We start from the raw sequence: 25,106 nt of genomic DNA, 5'->3' as shown, positions 1-25,106 counted from the left end.
CAAAGTACTTCGATCACTGAACCCCAAGAAGTAACAGATGTTACTTCTATATTGGAACACCTTCTATATTGGAAAGTTGATTACTGTAATAACGAGCATTTCCATGCCTCTCTGCATGTGTAAACACGCAGCTGAACAAATGCAGTCTTCTTCTGAGATTATCAAATCTACCTTTCAATCTCATCCCCATGCTGCTATGGCACCATTTGTATCTGCGTTTACCAAATGAGGTGAGAAACAGGGTCTGGCAATAGTGAGGAGGGAATGGACAGATTGCTCTTTCTGCTTGATTGTAACCAGCACCAAAAAGGGTCTACAGGAATCACAGGAAGTACAGAGTCATAGATTCTAAGATCAGCAGAGACTGTTAGGATTATTTAGTTTGACATCTTGCTCAACGCAGGCCATCAGACTTCCCCGAAATGATTCCTGCTTCAGTGGTAGCATGTCTTTTAGAAAAGCATCTAAAAATCTTGATCTTTAAATTTGTTACAAAGCTTAATTCACCATTAAAAAAACCCCAAAATAAACCCAAATTCTTATCAACCCAAATATAACAACATTGGGGGAAGGAAGTATGGCAGACAGTAATACTGAGCTTTGCAACAATTGCAACTAACAGCACAGAAATGGAATGGGCTGCAAGTTTAAAGGATTTAATAGGAAATCAGGAATAGGGAAGTAAGCATTACTCAACTCTTTCCTAGGAAACCACTAAAACAGAAGAGTTTTGGTTGGTTTGCTTTTTTAAAAACAGACAAAATGCAAGCTCATTCATTAAAGTAAATTAGCCCTAAGTTAGGACAGCTTCAGTTACAGAAAGGATGTTCCTCCATTTATTAAAAGCTGTTTAAAATATTAAATTTATTTTTACAGATTGAAAGATTAATAACTAGGCTCTGGTAATCTGAACATGATACAAACCACTATCCCCTGTACTATCCACTGTCTCCCCAAGGACCCTCCAGCTTAGCTCCAGCCTGAAGACTCCTCTGCTCCCAAAGATGGAAAGTGGCTCCTGCACACCTGCACGCAGAAGGCATGGCAGGCAGCAGGTGGGCAGGCAGAACAACCACACTGCTTGTGACTGCAACTGCGGCAGAGTGACTCCTCCTGGGATATATGACACTTTTGGGTATTGCAGTCAAATGAAGTGGTGGGAAAGGGGAAGCATCCAAGAGCTACCCCAAGTTCGAAATGCTTTGCTTCAGCCTCAGCAACGCTACATCTCTGGATGGTGAATACCAGCCATGTTGCAGTCTTTACATCGATGACATATTATCAATGAAGAGACCGCACAGCCCCTCTTAGCAGCAGCTAGTCTCTGACCGTGCCACTACACAATTCTATCTGACTCCATGATGCAACAGTACTGATGCATGAAGAAATGCACACCCAGATACAGCAGCTTGCAAGTGCTCCACAGCTGGGAGGGGTGCCAAGGACGGAGCGGTCCCATGAGACCAATCAGGAAAATTTAAGTGCCAGGGACAGAGCAGTCCCATGGGACCAAGGAGGTAGATTTTAACATTATGAATTCTTTTCTAACAGGCTTGCTTCTAACACATATCACATTTGCTGTCATAAAGTGCTTTGAATTGATTCTTTATAAAATTAATCCAGTGAAAACAATTTTTTTTTTTAAAAAAATAGCCCCTCTTGCTAGCTTTCTATGAATTTTAGGCATTTGCAAGAAATGAGGCCATCAGCCCACCCTGCACTGGCTGCATGACTGCATTTCACTGAGCTGCCACTCTCAGAGCAATGGGTTGAAGCTGCCCAGCTCCCACAGGGCAATGCTGGACCAACAGGACCTTGCACAACCCACAGAACGGGGCTAGAAGTGAAGGAGCATGGCACAGGCTATCAAGTTAAAACCCTGCAGAATGAGAACACTGCAGGGCTATCCAGCAATACCATGGGAGCTCCTGTCCCTGTTTCTGGCTGCCAGCATGCAAGCAGCAGGCATTAGGCACCCAGTAGCTCAGGGTGGGTGAGCCACAAGCACCGGACAAACTTTGTGTCCAACGAGGAGGCACTATTAAGAAATTTCCAGGACTTGGCAGCAAAGGGGAAAAAATTTCAGAGGGCTGTTCTGGACACTGGCAACTTCTGTTCTATTTTGGGATCCTATGCTCACATACAGTCTTCCAAGCCTCAACATTGGGAAACACCAGTACACTTCTCTAATTTTTCCAGTAGGTAATTTCATTAATGATGCCATCTATTTATCTCTAAATTTGCTGGCAATCAAAACAGTTTCTCCCACACAAATAGCCAAGCAAAGCACCTCTTCTCTCCACTCAGAAGACAAGCAGGAGGGAGTTCTTCTGTGAACTCTCTCATCTCTACCCATAGGGTCAGCTTTCCCATTTTCTTTGCCTCATCTCCTCTTCCAAACCTTTACTCTGCAGCTCAGTTAAGCAAGGACAGCCAGGACAGGCCTCCCACCATCTGCTCCCCCACGCTTTGCCTGAAGAACAATGGGATGGAGCAAAACATCACTTCCCCGCTCTGCTGGGGCGTCTCTCTCCCCTTGCAAGCAGCAGCAGCGGGCGGTGTGATGTGCCCACATGCAGTTGCTATGAAGCCTCTCTCCTCCTCCTCCTCAGCAAGGTTTGATCAGTGGAACAATCTCAATGAGTGGAGACAACAGCAGCATCATGCCCTGCCTTCATGAAACACCCTCAGCCCTGAAAACTTGTTTGTGAAGGCAGCAATGAGGTGGGCAACATCACTCACTTCTGTGGTGTTCGGAGGGTGATTAGCTCTCCTACTTCAATGGTCTAAGCATGAGTGTGGTGTAGATAACTCCCTGGCTAAGGAGCTTGAGTCATGCTCCAAATTGCCATGGAGCTGGTCAAGGTCAGTGAGGGCAGCTGGGACACACATTGCCTCTTTTGGTCCTCTCCTGCCACTGTGCTGTGCTAGGAAGGCAGCATCAGGAGATGGCTGCAGGAAGGCTGCCGTACCCAAAGAGCAGTGTCTTCATGCTGGACCTTGGTGGGTGGTTGTCCCCTCTTTGGGCCCAAATGGTCCCCCAAAGCTCTGCAGGGTGCAGTTCTGTCCCAGCCTGAGAACCAGGAACCTATTTCCTGCGACAGTCCAGAAACCAGACAGCAAGATCAAAGTTCACTGTGGCCTGCCCTCACCAGGCCACCACACCCCAACGTGGGCCCTTACAAAACTCTTCTGTTTCAAAGCAGCTTATATCTGCATGGCAGCCCCACGCCTCAGATGCTTCCCCACGGCAGGGGAGCAGGTGTGGAGCGGGATTGTCACCCTGGAGCTCAGCAACCGAAGCACAGGTGCTCCAGCACTCAAACTGCAGACAGCTTTCCCGGATCTGGCCCGGGGAACTTGCTCCTCCCTTCCTGCACCAGCAGGACAGCAGCCGTGTCGCGCTCTGCACCGGAGGTACTCTGCACACCCAGGGATGGCAAGAAAGGGACGGCTGATACAAAGGTTTTCCACTGTTCATAGCTGTTAGTGCATTGTAAGGGTTCCCAACAGGCTCACTGGGAATCAGAGTTTGCTGTAACAATAATAGTAAGAAAAGATTTCTGTGAAAGTGTGACAAAGCCATTTCCAAGGTTGGGTTCCCTATTTTATGGGGAAGAGCCACTTTTTAAAACCAGGATATAATATCTAACTGTGCTACAGACTGACAGGTTTCACCCCTTGCATTTTGAGATGCTAGAAAGAGACATTTAAAATGTCAGAGAGCATTATTTTGTACTTAGCCAACACCAGCAGTTACAGATACCTCTGGCACGTCCGAGGCGTGGGCAGATGTGCGACCGCCCACAGATGCTGCTGGAGAGGCAGGGGACATGGGGGGCAGCAGGGAGCTGTGCACCCACCCAGGTTCTGCCTTACAGGGCGCGGGAGCAGCAGTGCCGCGGTCGCTTCCAGCCTTGCACAGCCATATTTTATTCATACCAGTTTTTCTCCATGCTGTAAACTCTGCTCCAAGGCCAAGTGTCACCTTCCTTGACACCCCTGCACACTCTCTTCCCCTGCTTCAAAACCTTTTTCACTTTCAGTCTTTTTCAGTATCTTTTCTTACTTTCTTGTCGTCCAATTTACTTCACCCAAAACACACTATGAAGGATCCTTCTTATTACCTTTAAACCTGTGTCCTCTCCTTCCTTCTCCAGAAGGGATAGTTCCACCTGCGGACCTTCACCACAGCTGGGACTTGCAGCCCTAGGACTGCTTTACATCTCCTCCTGCCCATTATCCTAGCTGGCAGCCAGGAGCCATTCCTGCCCCAGGCAAGCAGGCTCACAAGGGGAAGAGATATGAAGAGAAAGAGCAGACGAGCCCAGCAGTCAGGGGACACGTGGCTTTGCCACGTGTTACTGAAGGTCTTCGTAAGAGGACAAGCTCCCAAGGCGACAGCGTGTTGCCCTGCTTTCAGTTTCATGCCCGTTCAGCAGGAGGAAGGGGCTTTTCCTCATAAACCATCGTCACACTTGGGCTGGCTTCCAGTGCTGCTCTAGCCCCTTTCCTTTGTTCATCTGCAGCACTCAAATAGCTGCAGAACAATGGCCGAGCCGCGGTGTGTACACACAGCTCTTCCTGCCCGGCCTGCCCCAGCCCCAGCACGCACGTACTCCGCGTTAAGCAAGCCACGGTTGCAGGAGCATGTTTTATGGAGTGACGACAAGACCTTCCACTGGTTTTGAGCTGTTTTAAAAAGAAACGCACAGGCACCTTCTCATGTTTACTCCACAAGAGCGGCCTTAAAAAAACCACGAAAGTCCTCGGTGCATGTAGGAAGTCCCACCGAGAGCTGCACATGGCTGAATCTGCAGCAAAACCCAGGGCCTGTATGTGGCAGAAGAAGCTGTTGGGTTATTTTAATGAAGAAAAGGAAGAGCTTATGCCCCCCTTTTTTACTGTCCTTGGACTATGCTTTTCTAAGGCCATCAGAAAGGCCTTTCTGATGCAGACCATGTTAGTAAATGAAATTTTCCCCAACTCGGGCACTTCCCCTCACCTCGATATTCTCAAAGATCTTGCTCTAGCAGAAGGTGAATGGATGTGCCACTGCTTCACATGGATTTCCAGTACATGGAAATGGTCACTAGTATGGGAGCAGGAAAGGATCACAGGAAGGTGGTGTCAAGGGTTAGGGTCATGCTTAGTTATCTGTCAGGACCAAAAGGAAGAGAAAGCAAAGCCATGGCATGATGCTGAAACTTACCCCCCTTCTGAAGTATGAAAAGTGGACAAACCCTGAAGGTCATGGTGGTAACCAGGACCCACTTGCCTCCCTTGGCTCCCATGGCTGCTTTCGGTGCTGCTCGAGTTGGTTTTCACCAGAGGTTTCTTGCTGTAAGCCCCAGCTCTCGATTCTGCCTCAAACCCATTCAGCGTTCTCTGAGAAGATCTATTTCCCGCAATTTCATGCTGGTATCCATCATACCTGCTCTCATATGAAACAGGGGGATTTTTTGACAATTTGTATCCATGAGAAATCAGGAGGTCCTCGACACTGAACATATTGTGCTGGTTTCACTCACAGCTGTGCCATCAAAAAGGTCTTTCCAGCAGGACCCATCACTGGAAAATAAAACCAAAAACAAACAGAAGGTCGCTTTAAACAAGGAAAAATATCTATGATCAGCTGGTAGGCTGCTGAAACTAAGGGTCTCATCCCCTGGCCTCAGTCTTCCATGCTTACAATAAAATAGATGAAGCAAAGTGCATGCAGATGCTGATGAATCATGTGCTGACCTTCCCCAGACAATACACCTCCATGCACTCAGCCAAGCAGCAGATGCCATGCTGCTGCTGACTCAGACCGTTTCACTGAAGAATTCACTGGTGTTTGCAGCTTTCACATTTCACTAAGTGATCTCAAAAAAAAAAAAAAAAAAAAAAAATCCTTGCACCAGAGGTAAACCCACAATTTGAGTCGGGCATTTCCTTAAAAAACAATTTTTCCCCAGTCATGGAGAGGTGTGCTCTGTATTGCATTTTAAGTTGCTGCAGGAGAAGGGGGCGGATTACAGGGCAATATGCCTCTCCCTACAGATCTACATATTCCAATTAAGAAAAAAATGTTCAAAAGGCCGAAATAGGAGAACAAAAATTAATTATGCAACCATATGAGAAACCCAGGTAATATCACGCAATACCCCAGTTTAACAGTCCTTTTTACAGACTGCTTTCTTTTTGGCCTGCATTGGCCAGCTGGAAATCAGTAATTCTCAACTAGAATTATACAAACGCTAAGATTTCAAGTATGGTCTATTTTTACAGCACACTTCCACTGCGTAAAATGACTGGAAACAACCTGAGATGCCTGTGTCTATTGCGTCTCAATGATTTCCAAGACACGAGACAGTCAAGATTTTTCTTCCCAGTGACAGCCCTCAATTCTGCACTCTCTACAGCAAAGATTCAGCAAACTGAATTAGTTGGCTGGAAACAATCTCTATTGTCTATACCACTCTTGCAGCTTGTTATGGCAATTACGGAATACCCATTCTTCTAGAGTTTTAAAACGAGCGGAAGGTAATGATCTATTCTGTAGGTTGTGCACAACAACAGACCCGTTCTGGTACATTCCTCCTTGCTTGAACTGAGTTACCGAAAGAAAGAAAGAAAGAGAGAAAGAAAGAAAGAAAAAAGGGTGCATAAGAAAGTGAAACACACAGAAATAGATTTATTATGTAAAACATAAAACACTCAAGATGATTTTCCCTGCATGAAGTGTTCACTTAACATGCTTGGTGAGTAGTGCGTATCCTTAGTGGCAGGTCTACCTGAGGGACAGGACCCCAGCATTGGCAGCTGCTCAAAAGGAGAATGTCTTTGCAAAGATCATGAAAAGCAAGTGCATTTTCTACAGCGGGCTCTAGTGCTCTCCTTGGGCAAGAAGAAAGGGAGAATTTTGTTCACTGCTGTTTACAATAATTTACTTCAGATGGAGCAACTACTGAGGTGGCTGCTGCATATTTATTAGTACTAAATCTCTTAGGCTACGTATATGCAGGAGTTGATGGGTTGCCTTAGAATATAAACCAGTTTCTGTGGTGCAGCACTCCATATGTTATGGCCACTTTTTGCCTATCCAGCGCCCCATCCATTTTCTGCTCCCGCCCTGTCTCCTGGATGCTCTGCAGACTGCGGAGCCGGTCTGGCCGGCTGCTCCGGGCCAGCCTGGTGTGCGGCTCCCGGGCACACAGGGACCCTCCAGCCGCCTCTGCCCTGCACTGCCTGCAGCGGCCATGGCACTCGCCCGAGGACAGCCCACAGTGTGGAAAAAAATGCACAATTTTTATGCAGAGCCACCATTTAACTGGTAACTTGGAACGCTGCAGAAGTGTCTTTCCAGCCTGAAAGCCTGCTGAGTGCTTAAACCGGTTTGTCTCAAGAGCTTAATGAATCTCTTCCCTTCTCACACATGTAACACTGCACAGACTTTAATAACAGAGAAATTAAGCTCTGTGCTGAAGAGATTTTAGGAGTATCCCTTGCTAGAACAGGACTCCAAATTCCCGGTAAGTGCTCTGAGTAAGTGAGCCAGCAGTATGTACAAGCAGGCAGAAAGCAGGGAGGAGCGGGACCCTTCCCTCTTGGAAGGAAGGGAAGGCTTTCTGGGTTATTTTTGAATGCTGACCTAAAAGGCTGATTTTCCATCCACCCGCTGCCCTGGACTGTGCAAGGAGCCAGGTACGAGCAGAGCAAGGGGAACAGCTGGCTGCTAGAGCTGTTCACCTTCTAATAAGAGAAAGATCTGATGTGACTACCATAAACAGCAGAAAGCCCATCGGAGCACTCACAGGTGCAAGGAAGAAATGTGCTTTTCCTGCTATTATTGTCAGGCTGGCTTGGACCGCAGCTTAACCCTCTCTCTGCCGCCTGCTGCACTGACAGGGCCATCAGAGAGGTAAAAGCAAGCGGGCAAGAAACCTCCAGCCCATGGGGTTTACTCTGATCCTCCTTTTGGCACCCATGGTGAGGAGCAACGGGGTGCAAATGCACCATGAGGAACTGGTGCAACCCGTCTCCTCCTGCTCTGCAAACTTACCACGTGTGGAAGGGAAAACCCTGCGGTGCTACGGGCGGCGGGAAGGCCTGACTGGGAGCGGGATGCTATCCCTGTGCCCACCACAGCTCCGCTATGGGAACAAACAAGGCAGAGAAGCCTGCACCACTCCGTCTGCCACAGCACCCTTGGCACCAAACCCCCGACAAGCTCTCCCCAAACCCACCACATGGAGAAATGTTCCGTGCCCATGGTACAAGCTCCCAGGAGCCAGTGGTGGTGGCAGGTGACCGCTAGCAGGACGCTGTCGGGACACATGCCTCAAAGGGCTGTGCAGAAGTTGCAGGGAGGTACCATCCCCTTGCATTGGACCTGGGGCAGGGGAGCTGGAGGCGCTGCCCGAGTAAAGCCTGCAGGACATCAACCATGTCAGCACCCAACATCCGCAAGGACTCTGGCCAGCTTTCCAAACCTGGCTGCAGTGCTCGGATGCTCTTCCCATCCTCCCTTAGATAAATAAATCTAAAAAATAAAGTCAAAGGAATTGGATTGGCAGGAGTAACAAAACCGTTGCTGCAGCGCTGTCTTGTAAATAATCTGTTAGACTGGGCCAAAGAGTAAAGGCTGTGCAGAGCTTCTAATTTGAGGGAAGATCAACAACGCTGGAAAACAGTTTGTTTTTCCAGTGCTCATTTGTTTTGTTTGCCAATGACATCAGTGCTTTCTGATAGGGTTTGCTTCCTGAGGATGCCTGCTATCTTGCCAGCGTTTCCGACTTGTCCCCGTCAGTCGGTACAACTCCACATTACACTGGAAACAGGGGCCAAGCTTTTCTCTGGAAACTTCTCAACAGCACTCACAGATGCAAAGAAACAAGCACAGCCTGAATGACGGAAATCAGCATCAGCCCCTGTGTACACAGACACAATGGGGACCCGCAGCCTCAGCGAGTCGGACACAATGGGACCACCAGACAGAAATGTCACCAGAGCACCTTGTCTCGTGGGGCTCTGTCCAAGAGCAGGGATCTCATTGCTGGCCCTGAGAAAAGCCCAAAGCACTCCTGAAAGACACCCTGAAGAAATCTAGTGCTAGTTTCTTCTGAGCTGCTTCTGGAGCTGATTCTTGGTGAGGGAAATACCCTGGTTTCTTTTGATGGTCTGCCTTTATCTGCAGGTTTTTTCAGTGGCAGGGTTCCCAAGCCTTATTATTTTGGGGGTACCACCCCACCTGTATTATGACCAGGGCCAGCGATGATGAATGCCAATGCTTGCAGAGGTGGCAGAAGCAGCTCTTACCTCCATGCTCTGAAATGGCTTGTGTGCTGCTGAATCCTCTCTGCACGGCATTTGGAGCAGCCCATCGGCATGCTCCTTTGGTTAGCCCTGGTTCCAGAGAGCATCCTGGCACAGCACCCACGTATTGGGTGGGAGACCAGAAGTGGCAGAATTTGGCCCTGGCTGCCCTCTGTTAACATCTCTTCCGCCCTCTGCTACTTGAAATAAAGTGGAAGGTGGCAACCCTTAACTGTTCGAATATGACCCCTGTTCGAATATGAAACTCCTTCTTGTGCATGATTTGCCCTGCCCAGCTCTGCAGAACTATTTATAACACTTTTGTAAGTGATTCTGTACAACTTTACAGAAAAGAAAACATCAAAGGAACATGATTCGTATTGCAAAATGAAGCATACAAACATCACGAATTGCCAAAATCAAGGCATCCTCCACGGATGCATGAGTTGCCGCAGTCTGTGATTACATGACTTCAGGCTACTGAAGTCTGCAGGACTCCTGCCTCGTTTGATATGCAGGCTAGGTGATGCTAGTCTTCCTAGGCTTTATCTAGAGCAGCTATCCAAACACTGTCCTGAAGACAGAGTTACTAACAGGCATCTGAATTACAAAGCATATTATCCAGATAAGACACAATTTAAACTATCTTATCTTCACTTATGCCTGGGTGACATTATTCCCATTTCATATCAGACATGTGCCAGACAGAAGTATTTATGCAGACAGACTAAAGTGAAACAACCCTCTTCATTCTAGGCACCCAGTCTGAGGTGTCTACAACCTGATTTTTCAAAGCACTTAGCCTTAAAACTGAACTAGGTATGTTCAAAGCAACATCTGCAAGAACCTAGTGCCTCTGCACGTCAAGCCAAGTGTAGCAAGTCAGGTGCTCACACAATGAAGACATGGGATGCGCCAAAAAATCAGTTGCAGTAATTCGTCTACCTTGTTCTCTGTCCCTCTGCCCCTCTAATCCAGCACCAACGCTTTTGTCCAGGCAGCCCCTATCTCCCCCCCACCCCTGTCAGCTCCTCACCGCCATGCACACCAGTGCCTTCATTTCTCGCTTCCCAACCTCCTGGGTAGTCAGAGCCAGCATCCCTCCCATCCCAGCACCCCCCAGCATCCCTCCCCTGCCTTCCCGTCTCCAGGTCCCACCAGTCTAGCCAGTCTTCCCGCACAGCCCACTGCCGTGCTAGCCAGCTTGCCCTGCCCTCCTGCAGCCCTTACAGCTTCTCCCCACCAGTCCTCTGTTCACATCCCTCACCCCAATTTTCCTCCTTCCCCTCCTAATAACCAGCCTCTGTCCCATCTATGTTTCCAGCAGAAGTGCCTTTGTGCCTGCTTTCTGCTCCCAGGTCCAAGAACCGGTCTCACCTGTTCCTGGAAAAAGCAGGAGCTGTCATTATGGGGACAGTCCAGCTCCACCGCCACAGCCCTGGGCAGGGGCACCGTGCTGGGGCTGTGTGGACATGCTCTGCTCGAACATCTGTTGGAGCGGTTAGGGCATGAGTGTCGTCCCTGCGCAGGGCTGGGTCACGAGCGGGCTGCTCAGGACCAGAGGCCATGAGGTGCTGATGGATGGGAGGAAAAAATCTTCAGAAAACAGACTGGCTAGAAACAGAGACGAGTCTGGTGAGAACACGCACGGACATCTCCGAGCCTTGTCACCATAGATCCTGTTCCTGAACATGATGGCACTGCAGCTCTCAATCAAACATCTGGAGGATTTCTTTTCTTTCCCTTTTTTAATGTGGGCAAAACAACATTCCTTCTCTCCTCCTTCCTTTCCCCTAGTTTTCCTTGGAAATGGTTGAATTGGTTTAGCTGACGATATTAAAATAAATTTAGCCTGAGAGAGAGACACAACCTGAAAGTCTCAGATCAAGCGATAAAAGCCTGACAGACTACAGCAATGGAAAACAGGTTCTCGTAGTGGAAGTTTTAATACTAGATGGTACTACTCGCTCGGTCTAAATATAACCCTGAGCTACATCCCAGGAGAATATGTAAGTCTTTGGCCATTGTAATCGCTCCTGTTTTCTCACTCTGTTTTTTCATGTGCGCATGTGAGACAGCTTATAAAAAATAAATACATTAAATGAGGCTTTTGCCTTAATAATTTCATCTTTTGGGGGGACAATAAAGTCAGATGGGACTGTAAATGGCAGGCTGCTGTGCTGCTGTGCGTGCAGCCACCCCAGCGCGCTGTGCCTCTGCCCTCCGCTGCGGAAACAAGCACCACCACGTTCACTGGGTTGCAGACACACGCTCCATCGGGAAAGATAAAATACATGTGCTTGAAGAGCCTTCAACAGCAATGTTCACTATGATAAAGTATTAGATATTTAATGCAAAGATAGTCTAGAACACAGGATAAAGAGATTAGAGAATATTAATGTAAGTTGGATATATTCAACTCAGCGGGGCTTAATTAAGCGTAGGCTGAGAGTAAGGAGAGAGAAGGGAACTAGCAAGGGCAGCCTCTGAGCCATGAGTAAATACTTCCCAGAAATTCTCAAAGGATAGGTGAAGGGCAAACATATTATCTAACTTCAAACAAAAGGGGGAAGGAGACAGATCTGAGGTATCATAGACCAAACAGCCTGGCTTTGATATCAACTCAGATGAATTATTATTCAACCCACTTGTAAATACTTATAACAGGTGTCGATTTATTGTGGAGCGGGAGGGAGCAAGCGTGCAATCCAGGAGGAGCAGCGGCATTTCCAGCTCCCTGCTTCCCGCCCCGCACTGCAGCTGCATCCACTCCCACATGATAAAGTCATGAGAAAACAGAAAACACAGACTTGTCAAGAACAAATTAAGTCTAATCAATTTAATTTTCTTCTTTGACAGAGTTGGGAGCATAGTGACTAGGGAGAAAAAAACAGTAGAAGTCGCTCATTGGAATGACGAAAGCTGCGGGCAGTGGCGTGGGGCATGGGACACGTTTCCAGCCATCCGGTGGTCGCTTCCACCTTTGTAAGTACGTAGCACTTGCCTTGGCGGGTTTGTGGGAGTGTGATACAATCAATCTGCCAGGCCTCCCCATATTTATATTTTAGCCATCATCCTCCATATCACAGAGGCTTGTGATAGTCTTATATGCAAACCAGGTGAATACAGTTTAGGTATAATTTACTCTAGGTGGGTATACAAATGTTTCAAATCTGTACTCAAGGAATAGCTAGCAAATTCAATGTCAACCTGAAAAGACACACGAGGTCTGTGCCTGGGGTCTTGCTCTATTTGGTATTTCCATTAATGACTTGTAAATTAGAATAAAGATTACAATTACAAATCTGTAGGGAGTGCTGTGAGCATTTTCAGGGATTACAATTAGAATAAAATCTTAATAAATTAGAGACCCGGTCTGAAATGAATGACTGAGATTCAATACAGGCAGGCGTAAAGCACCATGTTGAAGAAGAAGGATGCAATGCAAAAGTGCAAGATGGAGTGGTATGGCAGAAGAGTCTCGGGGGCTAGAGCCGCAAAGAGAGAAGACATCAAGAGTAGCACAGGGCTTGGTACACACAGGTGAATATGCTTGGAGATACACTAAGAGGAGCATCGCACATCAGGCTCTTTACTCCTCTCAGCCCTATATCCAGTTTTGGGCCCCACCTCAAGCGAGATGCTGCTCCCTGCCAGTTGCTCACAAGAATTAAAAGTTTAGGAAGTGTGACCCCTTGAGAAGAGGCTACAAGAAGTGGGTTTGTTTAGCTGAAAGAAAAGAGAGGAGGAATGAGGGTGAGAGAATGAGAGATGATAACAAGTTTCAAATATGTCAGGCTGCTAAAAGCCAGTGCTAATCTTGTCCTGCTCCCTGCGGATGTGGAAATCGAAGGGACTGGCTTAGCATGCAGCAAGCGAGATTTAGGTTAGATACTAGGGGGAACTGTCTAGTCATGATGATAGTTAACCACTGGTTATGCTGGGAGGCTGTGAATCTCCATCAACAGAGGTTTTCAAGAATAGGCTAAATGAAGATTTATCAGGAACAGTGGAGATGAAGCAGATCCTGCCTCAGAACCGAGGGATTCGGGATTGAAACAAAATATTTTACCTTCCTCCTCTCCCTCCCTCCCCCAAAAAAGGGCGTTGTTTTGTTGGCATGCCCCACTCCTGGAGTTGCCAGACTTCAAATATTGGTTATTTCCTACCTTGATTCCTCAGTTATAGTTTGTTTGCCTCCGTTCCCTCCTATGGGGGCTGGCTCCCTGGCTTTGTATGCTCACATGAACCTCCACGTACCTCCATGGTGAGCCACATACAGCTTAGGAGGAATGGTGCATTGGAAATTGAAGTCCTCTGGGGATGTACAAAGAAGTGGGGTCTGAAGCACAACTCCCCAAGGTAATACATCATACACAAGACTTTGTTTACTAGTCTGATCTTCTATCCAACAAAATCAAAACTCTTCTGTAGAGATTCCCAGTCTTACAAACAGCCACCCTGCCTGAATTACAATGTGGCTTTTTCCTCGATGCTACTGTCCAAAGGACAACGAACACTTTATCACAAAATGCCACCAATTATGTGCTTGCACCCCCCTTGTCCTGACATCCTCTGCTCTGCAGGGAAGAGTGAGGGGATGCCAAGGGCAGGCCGGCCTGGCAAGGTGGCAAGCACCACTTAGTAGTAAGAGGAACTTTGTCCCTTCGCCAGGGATGGAAGGGATAGGGAGAGTGAGACACAAGGGACACGCTCACATTGAAGGATCCCACGCAGAGAAGAGTCAGCAGATGACCTGAGTGGAGGAACAGGAATAGAGTCCTGACCAGAGGACTTGTATCAGATCATGGACACACACCAGACAAAGCTTTAAAAAAATTCCCATTGCAGCCAACACCGCGGGCTTCAAAGCCACTAGTGCTAAATGCACCATCATCTCTGCTGACTACATGGGAAGAAGACGTGCCAAAGTCATTGAGCCAACTTTACGTTGGCTTCGCACGTCTTCCCAGGCCTGCGTGTCTCTCCCATTCATCTCACAGAAATTAAAAAGAAATCTGTGAATTTCTGTGTTTAACCCTCATTACCTGTAGGCAGGAGGGTTCACATTTTTTTCTCTAACACAGAGATTCACAGACAGTGAAAATTACAGCTCACATCCTCTTTGCATTCTTTGAGCAAAAAGTCCTTACTGAAATCACCAAGGAACTGTGCCAGAGAATAAATTAATGATACGACGTGTCTCAAATAAAATCAGGAAGTGGGGAGGAGAAGAGGAGCGAGTGTTAAAGAGTTTATTTAACTCTAAGAAGGTAGTTATTCCTGTCTTGTATCTCACCGGTGCAGATACATCAGCAAACCCACTGTGGCATGAAAGAGAGTGCAGAGCATCTCCCAGGGGAGACCTTAACGAGTGACGGCTGCTCTCCAGGGGTTGCCGGCCCCGTTTGTTAGGTTTCAAGTCATATTTCAAAGCTTGCCTTATCAGATTTGCCAAGAAAAAATGGTAGAGAGTTAGATTTTATTTTTTTTTTTAAGTAATGTGGGTGTTTGAGTACTGGGTTCACACAAAGCTGAAATATGTGTCTGACAGTGCATGGATGGGAGTTTGTATCCGAATAAGGTTGATTTTTAAATTTGCCATAGACCAATCCAGCCCCATCTGAGCACCGATTCGCTGAGGCCCACAGGCATCCAAATAGAAGTAAACGCATAAAAGGGAGAGAGGAAACGTCCAAGTATCCACAGATACCGCTGTTCGTATTAGCTGGTTTTCAAAATGTCAACAGCTTGCTTCCACCGATGACAGAGCAGCACATTACTCCACTGAAATCGGTCCAGATTTTTTTCAGAGAAGGGGCAATTGTTAAAGAGCGCTCACTGCTACTCTGTGCTCCAGATATAACCAGTCCTTTGACCAATTGGCAGCATATGGTGTATTTCCTCAAATGACAGCTTTTGTTTGTCACAACAGGAGAGCAAAATAGTACATTTATTAAACAAAGTGTAATTAGCCAACTCTTTCCCTCCCAAAAAGGAACTGCAGAAGAGGATATTTCTTAGGACTTGGATGAATGTTTCCATGCTGTTAACGACACTTTTGTACGGAGCAATCTACTCTGGTGGAACAAAGCACATGGAATCACATTTGTTGTTCACATCTTAAAATCAAGATGTTAAGGGCTAATCATCCCACCGAAAATACCTATGGGCAAAGTGCTAATAAGCTACTCCCACACTAGGACTACATTATTATTGTACTGGGATCTTCTGTTTGCATGTTTTTAACAGAAGAGGTCTCCGTCTGTGCAAGCCAAAAATAAAAAAAACCAAAACCCCAAACCTCAATAATAACTGCATTAAATCTTTGGAAGTACAAATTTTTAATAAGGGATCCATCACATAGTTGAACTTCTTTGAGGTGACAGTGACATGACTTATAGAGCCTGGGCTCTGTGATCAAAAGGATTACACACATCAGCATCCTACTAATCACAGCAGGACAGGCTGGCCCATCAGGCCAGGACTCGGGGAGGAGAGATCCATAAACAAACACTTTCTCCCGCTCACAAACGTGGCTGGGAGAGGAGGCGCTCCAAGGTTGGTGTGGTCTTCTCCTCTTTCAAAGAGATAAGGATTGTGTCTGCTGGAGTAAATAAATTCTCAGCATAGCCTTATGCATCTGTTTGTTTACCCGTTTTCAGACATTACCATCCTCTCCTCTGTTGTTATCCCTTTTATATTACCCTTGTATGTATAATCAAATGCCCTCTCTTTTGGATTGACCCTCTGCTTCTTCCTGTATTATAGATGCCTTTGATCTTTCTTTCTTGCATCTGTGTGTCCTGCCTTGTAGTCTCAGCAGGATTTCCCTCCGACCCCTTGGACTACCAGAAAATAAATGCCAAAGTAGCATTTGTATGCATTAGCGTAGAAAAAAATAAGACAGACGCTGGAGAAGCCTACCCACCAGCGTCGCTGTGCATTGCGTGTGCTGGGCAGGGCTGCCTGCCCGTGAGGCAAGCCCAGGCTGGTGGAAGGTGGCCCAGCTCCTGAGCATGGATGAGACCCCTGGACCAACAAGGTCAGCAGCCATCATCATGACGGGGCAAGAGGGACCATCCTAAAATTTCAGAAATGGCTGTTAATTTTTCCCCCTTCGTCACGCACTTGGTGACTTGCAGGGTACCCTCGGTGCTTTCAAAAAGCCGAACTCAGTCTTTAACATTTTTTTCTGGTTTTGACTAGCTTAGATTTCAAAACCCCTTCCCTTACCCCACCATTTGAAATGGTCCAAGTAATGGCTGACAAATACTATTAATATCCTAACTGTAACACACTTGGATGATGAAGAGGCTGCTGCTGATTTTTGTTCTCTGCAGACACTGCCAATACCAGAAGAACTGAGGGTTATCTCTAGGTAGATGTGCAAAGATGCCATCAGTTCACATAGAGACCTTAAGGATCGCATCAAGACTGCTGAAAGGCTGACCAACCCCTTCCTTCATAGCTGGAACTGGTGAGTAAGCTTCCCCAGCAAGCCCGAGTCCACTGGTTCTTGAAACAAAGCACAATAACAAGGTTGCAGAAAGTGAGATAACCCTTTCCACTCAAGAAGTGGAAAACAACATCTGTTAAAAAACCCAAATAAACCGCTGTAATGGCTTCAGCAAGAGACCCAGAGGATTTTAGAGATGCAGCTCATGGCTTGGTCAACATATTGTGAACAGCAAATTACAAGAGAACAATTGTTTCATACCAAGCTCTCCCACCCCTGAACTCCCTCAAGGTTAATTAGGATGGCCTCTGGCCAAATTAATTAGAAGAGAAGATTTGGGCAGGAGTTTGCTATGCACTTGTAACTAGTTCCAAGGTGACCGAGAAGTTCAGAAATGCCTCATCTTCCAAATAAAGCCTGCTTGGCAAAAATCAAGCTCACATGTGCCATGTCATTTCTCTGACAATCAAGAGAAACACTTAAAAGTAATCTTTCCCTAACTAACAGCTAAGGCAGAAGAATTTTCTGCATCCTTCCCACCCAACAATATGCCCTTGTTTATTTTCTGTGTGCTTTTTAGGTCATAAGAGGCCAGTGAAATTATGCATCTAAAGAACAATATACTACTGTAATATGCCACTTGATACACACAGCCAGGCAGACTCTGAAAGATCGGTCTTTTCCAAGAGCTGGTGTGTATATGTTGCAGCATGGAGAAATCCTGAACATCACCATAGGAAGGGAGGATGCAGAAGTGGGCCCAGCCTTTGAAACAACAGACTAAGTTGATATTTTAGTTGGTATTACAACATGCCCCAGTGGCACAGCTTAGGCGAGCATCCTGCCTTGAGGGCGACAGCCCTGCCCGGCTTCTCTACCCCGCAGCAGCCACCTGCCCTGACCTCCTCTGGACTCCTGCTGCCCTCAGCATCCTTGGCAAAGGGAATAGCTGGCATGACCACACTTTTTTCCTCCGAGCGGTACCATGCTGAGTGGTAGAACTGCAAGAGTGTCGTAGGTCTAGCCTCTGTGATTACAAACTAAGCGCTGGCACAAATTGAGGCTCTCGCAGTGGCTGCATCTCTCAACTGCAGAGCCCTTCTCCGTCATTAATCTGATATTCTTTAGTTTGAAGCTGGAAGGTTGCTATTTCCCATGTGTCTGTTACCACAAACAGCAACAGCGTTTCTGGGCAGAATCAGAACTTTTAAAGTAACAAAGAGAAAATGCTTCAGCTCACGCAAAGAAGTGCAGCTGAATACTTTTCAGCAGGACACAATTCTCATTGTCACTAGCCAAGATTTAATGTCTTGACTGTGTGGATCAGACTGACTATTCAGAACAGTTATATCATATTTTCACTTAAAGACACGGAGTAACTTAACATGTAGGGTCCGTGCCACAAAAAAGCCATTATTCTCAACTCCTGACAAAAAAAGAAAGGAAAAAAACCCATCAACCTTAATAGACGTAAGAGTCCTTTGGCGCAGATCCAGCGGCAGACTAAGGCCATAATTTGTAATTCTGAGGCAATTATGAAATGACATAACAGCACAGATCTCCTCCTGACATGACAACTTTTTTTTTTTTCATCTCCTTTGCAACTGTATATGGTTTAGAACAACCACCAAAAAGGAAATGACCCCAAAAGATCCATTTGACTGCTGTGTAAATATCAGAATAAGAACAAACACCGAGAGGAGTGGCGGTTGATGTTTCAGACCTTGATGCCACATCCCGGTCGGTGTCAATGGGACCCAGCACCACCGAGTCGCAGCCGGTTCCCCGGTCCCGGGCGCAGGGGACGGCAGCGACGGGCGTTAAATAAAGGTGAGCGGCTCCAGCGAAGCGGCACCTACCAACTTCCCTGGGACTCCTGCTCAAGGCGAGCTCCCCGGGGGAACCGGGCCCTAAGCAGGGCTCGGGATGTCGGCAGAAAGACGGGGGGCGATGGGGAGGGATAGAGAGAAACGAGCAGGTGCAAAGCGACCGGAGCAGGGATGGGAACCCAAGGGATGTGTCCCCCGGTAGCCTGGAACACCTCCGAGCCCTCCCATCTTTCCCCCACCACCCATCACCCCGCTCCTCCAGCTACCCACTACCGTCTCCACGACCCGCCGGGACTCACCTCTCCGGGCAGCCGCCGTAAGACCCGAGGGTGGCGGCTGGGGCCGCCGCGCTCAGCGGCCGCGGCAGCCGGGAGGCGCCGAGCCTACGGTGGGGCGGGGGGAGGCGGGACGGGGCGGGGGGGGGGGCGGGCGGGGCGGTACCGCCCCGCCCGCCCCCCCCTCCCGCCCCGTCCCGCCTCCCCCCGCCCCGCCCGCGGGCGGCTCTTTGCGCTCCCCCGGCCGCCGGTGCGGAGCATCCCAGTCGAGAAAGCGCCTGTTTCTTCACCGAAAAGACGTTGGTTTTTTGGTTTTGTTTTTTTTTTAATCTTTCTTTTTTTTCCCTTTTCCTACCCTTTTTATTTTTTCCTTTGTTTTCTTTTGGTTTGTTTTCGCCCCGCAGGGTCCCCAGCACATGCCGTGGGACTAGGGCAGCTCCCGGGCAGCGGTGCATCAGGCCCCCATTCGCAGAGCCGTGCTTACGGCCTGGAGAAACATTTCTTTGCACTTAGCAAGCCGCAGGCACCAGCTCTTGCAGGCGTTACACACTGGCTTCCCTGCCTGGGATCCACCGATCCTCCTTTAGTCCATCCCTGGAAACACAGAATCATAGAATCACAGGATGGTTTGGGTTGAAAGACACCTCAAAGATCATCTAGTTCCAACCCCCCTGCCATGGGCAGGGACACCCTCCACTAGACCACGTTGCCCAAAGCCCCATCCAACCTGGCCTTGAACACTTCCAGCAATGGGGTATCCACAGCTTCCTTGGGCAACCTGTTCCAGTGCCTCACCACCCTCACAGTAAAGAATTTCTTCCTAACATCTAATCTAAATCGACCCTCCTTCAGTTTAAACCCATTACCCCTTGTCCTATCACTCCATGCCCTTGTAAACAGTCCCTCCCCAGCTTTCCTGTAGGCCCCTTTAGGTACTGGAAGGCTGCTGTAAGGTGTCCCTGGAGCCTTCTCTTCTCCAGGCTGAACAACCCCAGCTCTCTCAGCCTGTCTTCCAGCCCTTTGATCACGTGTTGCCTTGTGCACTGGGGAGCCAATGACCTGTACTGGTGGTGAAGCGTGCATGAGGCACTAAAAACGCCGAACCCTGGAAGGTCTGGTTAGCTTCAAGCACCAAAACCTGCCTGTCACAGTCCTGTTCCCTGGGTGCTTAACTGCGAAGCCGGGGACAGTCCAACTGCAGTGCATCCTTCCAGAGAGATAACCCAGAAGGGCCTGACCCAGGAGCTCACCCCGGCAGTGGCAGCTCTGCTGGGAACACGCTCTTACACGGGGCAGGTTGTTTTCTCTGAAAAGCTGAACAGGCACCTCCTGCCCCCTCTCTCTGCAGCTGAGCTCAACACATGGCTCAGCTGGAAAGACAGACATCGACTTTCTCAGCACAAGGAAAATCTGCAGAAGGGAAGACTGGGGTCCATCAAGGATGGAGAGGGACCAGAGGAGACCCTTTCAAAGTTCACTGTGCCTGCCAGCACCTGGACGCACACCCAAAGGGCTTGTCCTCACTATGGTTTTCACTGTGACATCCGCAAGCATTTTTGAAGCATTGCTTGTTGCCTGCTCCCCCACCTCTCCCCTCCCTGTCATTTATTCAGCCTCTAGGAACAGGTGAATAATTTGCAAATCTGTTTTGGTTTAATGGCACTCTTGAAAAAGTATGTTTGTGAATCATTTACTTCAGCAATTGCTTGGGCCCATCAACTGCTCACCATGTCTTAATTGACTTTTACCCTAGGCTATCAAAGCTCTTTACACATGTTCATAAATTGAGTCCTATTCAATATGTGCTCCAGTTAATAGCGGGAAAACAAGGGCAGTGAAGTTAGATGATGAGTCCAAGGTCATGGGACAAGTCTGCAGGAGAGCCCAGAACCAAGTACAGGTTTCCTGGTGCCCCGGTTTCGTAGGATGCTGGGAGTAATTGTCATTGACCTGCTTTCCTACCAATATTTCCTTTTGTCTTCCAGCAGGGAGGCTCTGAGCCTGCAGTCGGTGGCACAGGAAGCACTTACCAAGGGCAATGCCACCGGCAGCAGGGGGACCTCCAGCAGGACCCTGCGCAGGCATCTTACACCCCGTCCCTGCAGGGTACCTGTGGAGTTCTCTGTGTTGGGAAGTCCCCATATTTTCCCATGGTAAAGCCTTGTAGCTGACAAAATAATTCAGTAGAAAGTTTAGGTTTTGTCACAGAGCAGCTTCTTGTGGGTGTGATGATAGCATGGGTTTCCATCAAGGAAGCCGTGCTGGCACAAGTTACGGTTTATTATTTAAATACCTTCACTCTGACAGGCAAATTGGGAGTTGTGGGGTTTTAAAATACCTGTTTCTACTGTCTTGTATGAAAAAATTCCAGGATAATTTTCTCGTCTGCATGTCTGCAGCTCTGAGCTGTTTGCTCTCCTTGGTTGTAGGAGACAGTCCTGTTTACATCCCTCCTTCTTGAGCCAAAAAGCTTTTCCTCCCCGTCGGGTAGTTACAACGCACTGCGCAGAGCAGGTCCCCACTGCTGGAGCTCTTGGCTCTCCGTTGGGAAAGCTGCTGCGGCACTGGCTTTAGCAGATGGGAAAAGTGGGGGCACAGGCTGGAGCTGCCACTGCAGCAAAGGAAATCTGGATCATTTACTGGACAATGTCAAGGTGAAGGGAAGGGACATCTTTTTGTCTTCAGGAGGTCACAGCCTGCAGAGAGTACGATAAAAGCGCAGAGGAGAGCACACCTCAGAGCTGCCTCTCTGCACCTGGGCATATGTTTTGTTACACCTCTTCTGAAAACACTTTCTGGGCTGCAAAGGGAGGTGCAGGCCTTGGAAGGAGGCACTTCTGTGGATTTGTTTGGAGTCCTGCAGTCACTGAAGATTTCCCCCGAGTGAAGTCAAAGGGCCTTGAATTGAGAAACAGAGCTTTCCTCCTAAAAAAAGGAAAACAGCTGCCCGTGCTTATAGCTCTCCAGAAAAGCCTGAAAACCTGAGCTGAATATAGCTCCATGGTCAGACACCAGAAAACAAATTGCAAGATTTTTGAGACAATCTGAGGGATCTCTTGGGCTGGATTCACAATTAACGACTGATGATGACTGGAAGCCCCAAGTCACGTCTAAGCAGGATTGCCCAGAGAGCTGTTGTAACACATGAAGCCATCAGTCTGTGGTTTTGGAAGTCTGAGTGCTGTGCTTCTCAGCGGCAGCACGGCATTCAGGGACTCCCTTTGCTCCTGCTGCATCCTGCCCTCTGCCTGTTAGAGAGCAAAGTCTTTGGGCAGGTGGTGTTTCTGATTTTGCCTTAGCTCAGTGCCCAGATCAACAGGGTTGCGGTCTCAGGTGGCTACTGCAATGCAGACCGTGACTGCCAGGAGAAGGGCAAAGATGAAGAAAAGCAGAGGAGGAAGGAAAGCAATTCTGCTTTTTGGCGGTCGGAGTAAATGTGCACAACTGATGGAGCACTGCTCTCCTGCAAAGTCCGTGGTCCTGCTGCCACCTGGGGAGATTTCTCTCTCCTGGCTCTTTCTGGAGAAGGAGACCATAGTCAGACATTCTTCAGTTCAGAGCTTCAGCCTTGAAAAGGCTGGAAGGACTAAATGTGGCTGCAAGAGAAGCATACAAATGGGGTTTGTGGAAGAGAAAAGAGCGCTAAAGCCTCTGCCCTGCCATGGTGGACTCCTGAGATGGGTGAAAATCGGCGTGATGGGTCAGGGCGACACGATGGGGCAACAGAGGAGAGAGCCGTTATTACCCATCTGCTTTGCATGGCTTGCAGGGGGCAAGGAGAAGGGCAAAGAAACCATGAATCAAAAGCTGACGGTGTCTGTGTGCGGCAAAGGTGAGTAGCTGGACAGAAGCATGGAGGGGCTGCACAAGCCCAGCAAGCCCTAAAGCCATCCCCTGTGTCACAGCGGTCAGGTTCAGATCAGCATCCCGCGGGACACGGTAGAGCGGGGTCTGTGTGCCAGGGCAAGCAGGGAACGCCAGGGCTCGGCTCCTCGGGAGATGAAGAGCAGCGCCTGCAAGTCTGAGTGAGTGGCCGTTAGGGACAGAAATCATGGAAAACAGAAACACACAAACACGAGAGAGGCAGGCCAGATGGGGGAAATACAGATGAATTAATGCACAAGGAAAGGAAAAGGTAAAACACAGAGGCATGCTGCACGCCAGCCAGCTCTTCAGCAACAGCACTGCTGCGTGCCATTGCTGTGGTGAGTGGATGGGAAGTCCTGCTCTGCTCAGTGCAAGTTATTGCTGCTTTATGCCTTTATAATTCTCTCTGGCCTCAAAACCTGCCTGATCGGGAGTCCTCTGTTTATGTTTTATGTCCCATCACCAGCGCTGCTGCTCGGGGCCAGAGCTTTCCTGCCATTCCTACCAAGCTCGTTGCAGGCTTGGGGCCTCATTGCTGGAGGTGATCTTGTATTAGTGGGTTTTACATTGAAATCAGAAATCAAGCAGATTTCTTCATAAATTGGTGTGGTTTGAAGTGACTAGGTGCATTAATTATTCCCTGAAAGACTGTAACAGTTTTTGTCTTAGATCCAGTTGCCAGGAATGTATTTAGGAACACATGCTGAAATCACCACATACCTGAAGTTTACCATAACTAACTAGCCACAGATGTGCTATTAAACCCGTGCTTATTTTTTCCTCTTGTCCGTCCTATATGGCGTGTTACAGCCATGATATATTAAACTTTCTTAGAACAGATGCTAGCCATAAACAAAACAGCTATTACCCTTTTGCAAGAAAACATGTCACATTACCCATCCCACCAGTAATCACCTGTTTATAGAATTGGCACCTCTTTTTAGTTTGGAACAGAGGAGCTTCAGATATTTTATTGCTACATCAAGGGAAACACCAAGCATTGCCGTGGAGAGGGGATGTTTTCATTTGCCAGTTCTTTGGTGCTTCTTTGGCTGTATTTTGACCTGGTATTGGAGATTCAATTCTTGAACTGCTTTATTGCTTCCTAAGCATCCCAGAGAAGCAGATGGGATGGGAGTGTATTGAATAGAGGGAAACACTTCACTCAGCTATCATGTCTGTTAGATATACCTCAGAGTGTGCTAGAGGGAAGAAAAAATGGGGGAAAAAAGCTAAAAAATAAAAGACTAGTTAACACAGAGGGAGTTTACACCCACACTGTGTGTGTTCCTGAGCATTGTGAAAATTGCCGAAAAGGCTAAGAGGTGTGGCACACAAATTACCCTTCAGAATTTAGCTGGTTTACATTTGGGAAAATTAGGTAGTGCTTCCAAAACTTTTGAAGTGCTAAATATTGTTAAAATAATCCTCACAGCTCTTTCATTCAAGGACTTGGCTCAGAGTACTCAGCAAATATTAATGAGTTTCTCATCTTAACACCCAGGAGAGATGGGAAGTTATCACAGTAATTACCCCCGTCGCCCCGCTGAGGAACAGAACAGTTAGGCCTCATTTTTCAGGAGAGTTTCCCGACCAAAATATTTATACAGTCGTTCAGCTGAAAAGCTCTCAAGAAGGGTTAGAAGCTCCAGCTGGCCTCCCAGCAAGGTGTTGAGACTGGGGAGGGAGAGGGTCATCCCCAAAGGTAGGGGAAGATGAAAGGGGAATAGCTATGCAGCAGTAAAGCATATTGGTGTTGGATCTATTCTGTTTTTCCTAGTTTAAAATTTGGATGCTTACTACTCTAGAGAAGGCTAATCCTTGCATTCACTTAATAAAGTAATACACATTTGATGCATTACGTACAAGGGTACACGAATAGTACAGTACAGAAGTTATCACAGCTCCATCGATCTTCATGAGGGTACATATGGAGGTTGAGCTGTGACTGCCACATCGTCATTCCTTCTAGTGATATAAAGTTCACTTGTTAGGTCTCAAGGACACTGGGAAGTGAGGTCATGGCTGAGAGGTGTGCAGCTGGGAAGTGGTCTTTTTCCAAGCAGAGACAAGGTTTTAGCTTGATTTCTCTAATCAAAAAGAAGGGGTTAGCAAGAGCAGTGGATCCCATTAACATCACTGTGTGGACTAGTGCTGGTGGAAAACACACTTCAGATAAGGTAAAAGAAGAACAGGCCCCGGTCGGATCTCAGGTATTACCACAAGATGTTGATGGTCTCCGGGGAAATGTCCACTTCACCATTACTTGTGAGTGCTCAGCAGCTCCCAGCCAACACTCAGCAGCCCATCAGGACATGCCTGATATCCAGTGCAGGTCTAGTCAAGCAGTAGGATCCACCCTGTCCTCCCACCAAA

The 25,106-nt window shown here is 47.8% G+C and overlaps 1 protein-coding gene and 1 long non-coding RNA gene across 10 annotated transcripts in view; one reads left to right on the top strand and one right to left on the bottom strand.

Annotated features, from left to right (window-relative positions):
- The window catches only part of JCAD (junctional cadherin 5 associated), a 64,839-nt gene that overhangs the window by 11,002 nt on the left and 28,731 nt on the right, over positions 1-25,106 (bottom strand). For 2 of the 9 annotated variants that reach the window (XM_075746437.1, XM_075746435.1), the window contains exons 1-2: positions 18,888-18,993; positions 5,213-5,571 (exon numbers count right to left, since the gene is read on the bottom strand). The exons of 1 other annotated variant lie outside the window; for it this stretch is intronic. In XM_075746437.1, coding sequence (XP_075602552.1) covers positions 5,213-5,511 — 299 coding nt within the window. In that variant the 5' untranslated portion in view covers positions 5,512-5,571; positions 18,888-18,993. Of the gene's footprint in view, positions 1-5,212; positions 5,572-18,887; positions 18,994-25,106 lie in introns of those variants that run through there. 6 more of the 9 variants (XM_075746438.1, XM_075746440.1, XM_075746439.1 and 3 more) reach the window with 5 other exon arrangements.
- Positions 16,419-19,307, top strand: LOC142600603 (uncharacterized). The gene is made up of 3 exons (XR_012834179.1): positions 16,419-16,780; positions 18,395-18,589; positions 19,268-19,307. It is a non-coding gene; the product is annotated as an uncharacterized LOC142600603 (long non-coding RNA).

The sequence above is a fragment of the Balearica regulorum genome, chromosome 2 (genome assembly GCF_011004875.1).
Source record: "Balearica regulorum gibbericeps isolate bBalReg1 chromosome 2, bBalReg1.pri, whole genome shotgun sequence".
Lineage (NCBI taxonomy): Eukaryota > Metazoa > Chordata > Aves > Gruiformes > Gruidae > Balearica > Balearica regulorum.
This window is presented reverse-complemented; position numbering and strand designations above follow the sequence as displayed.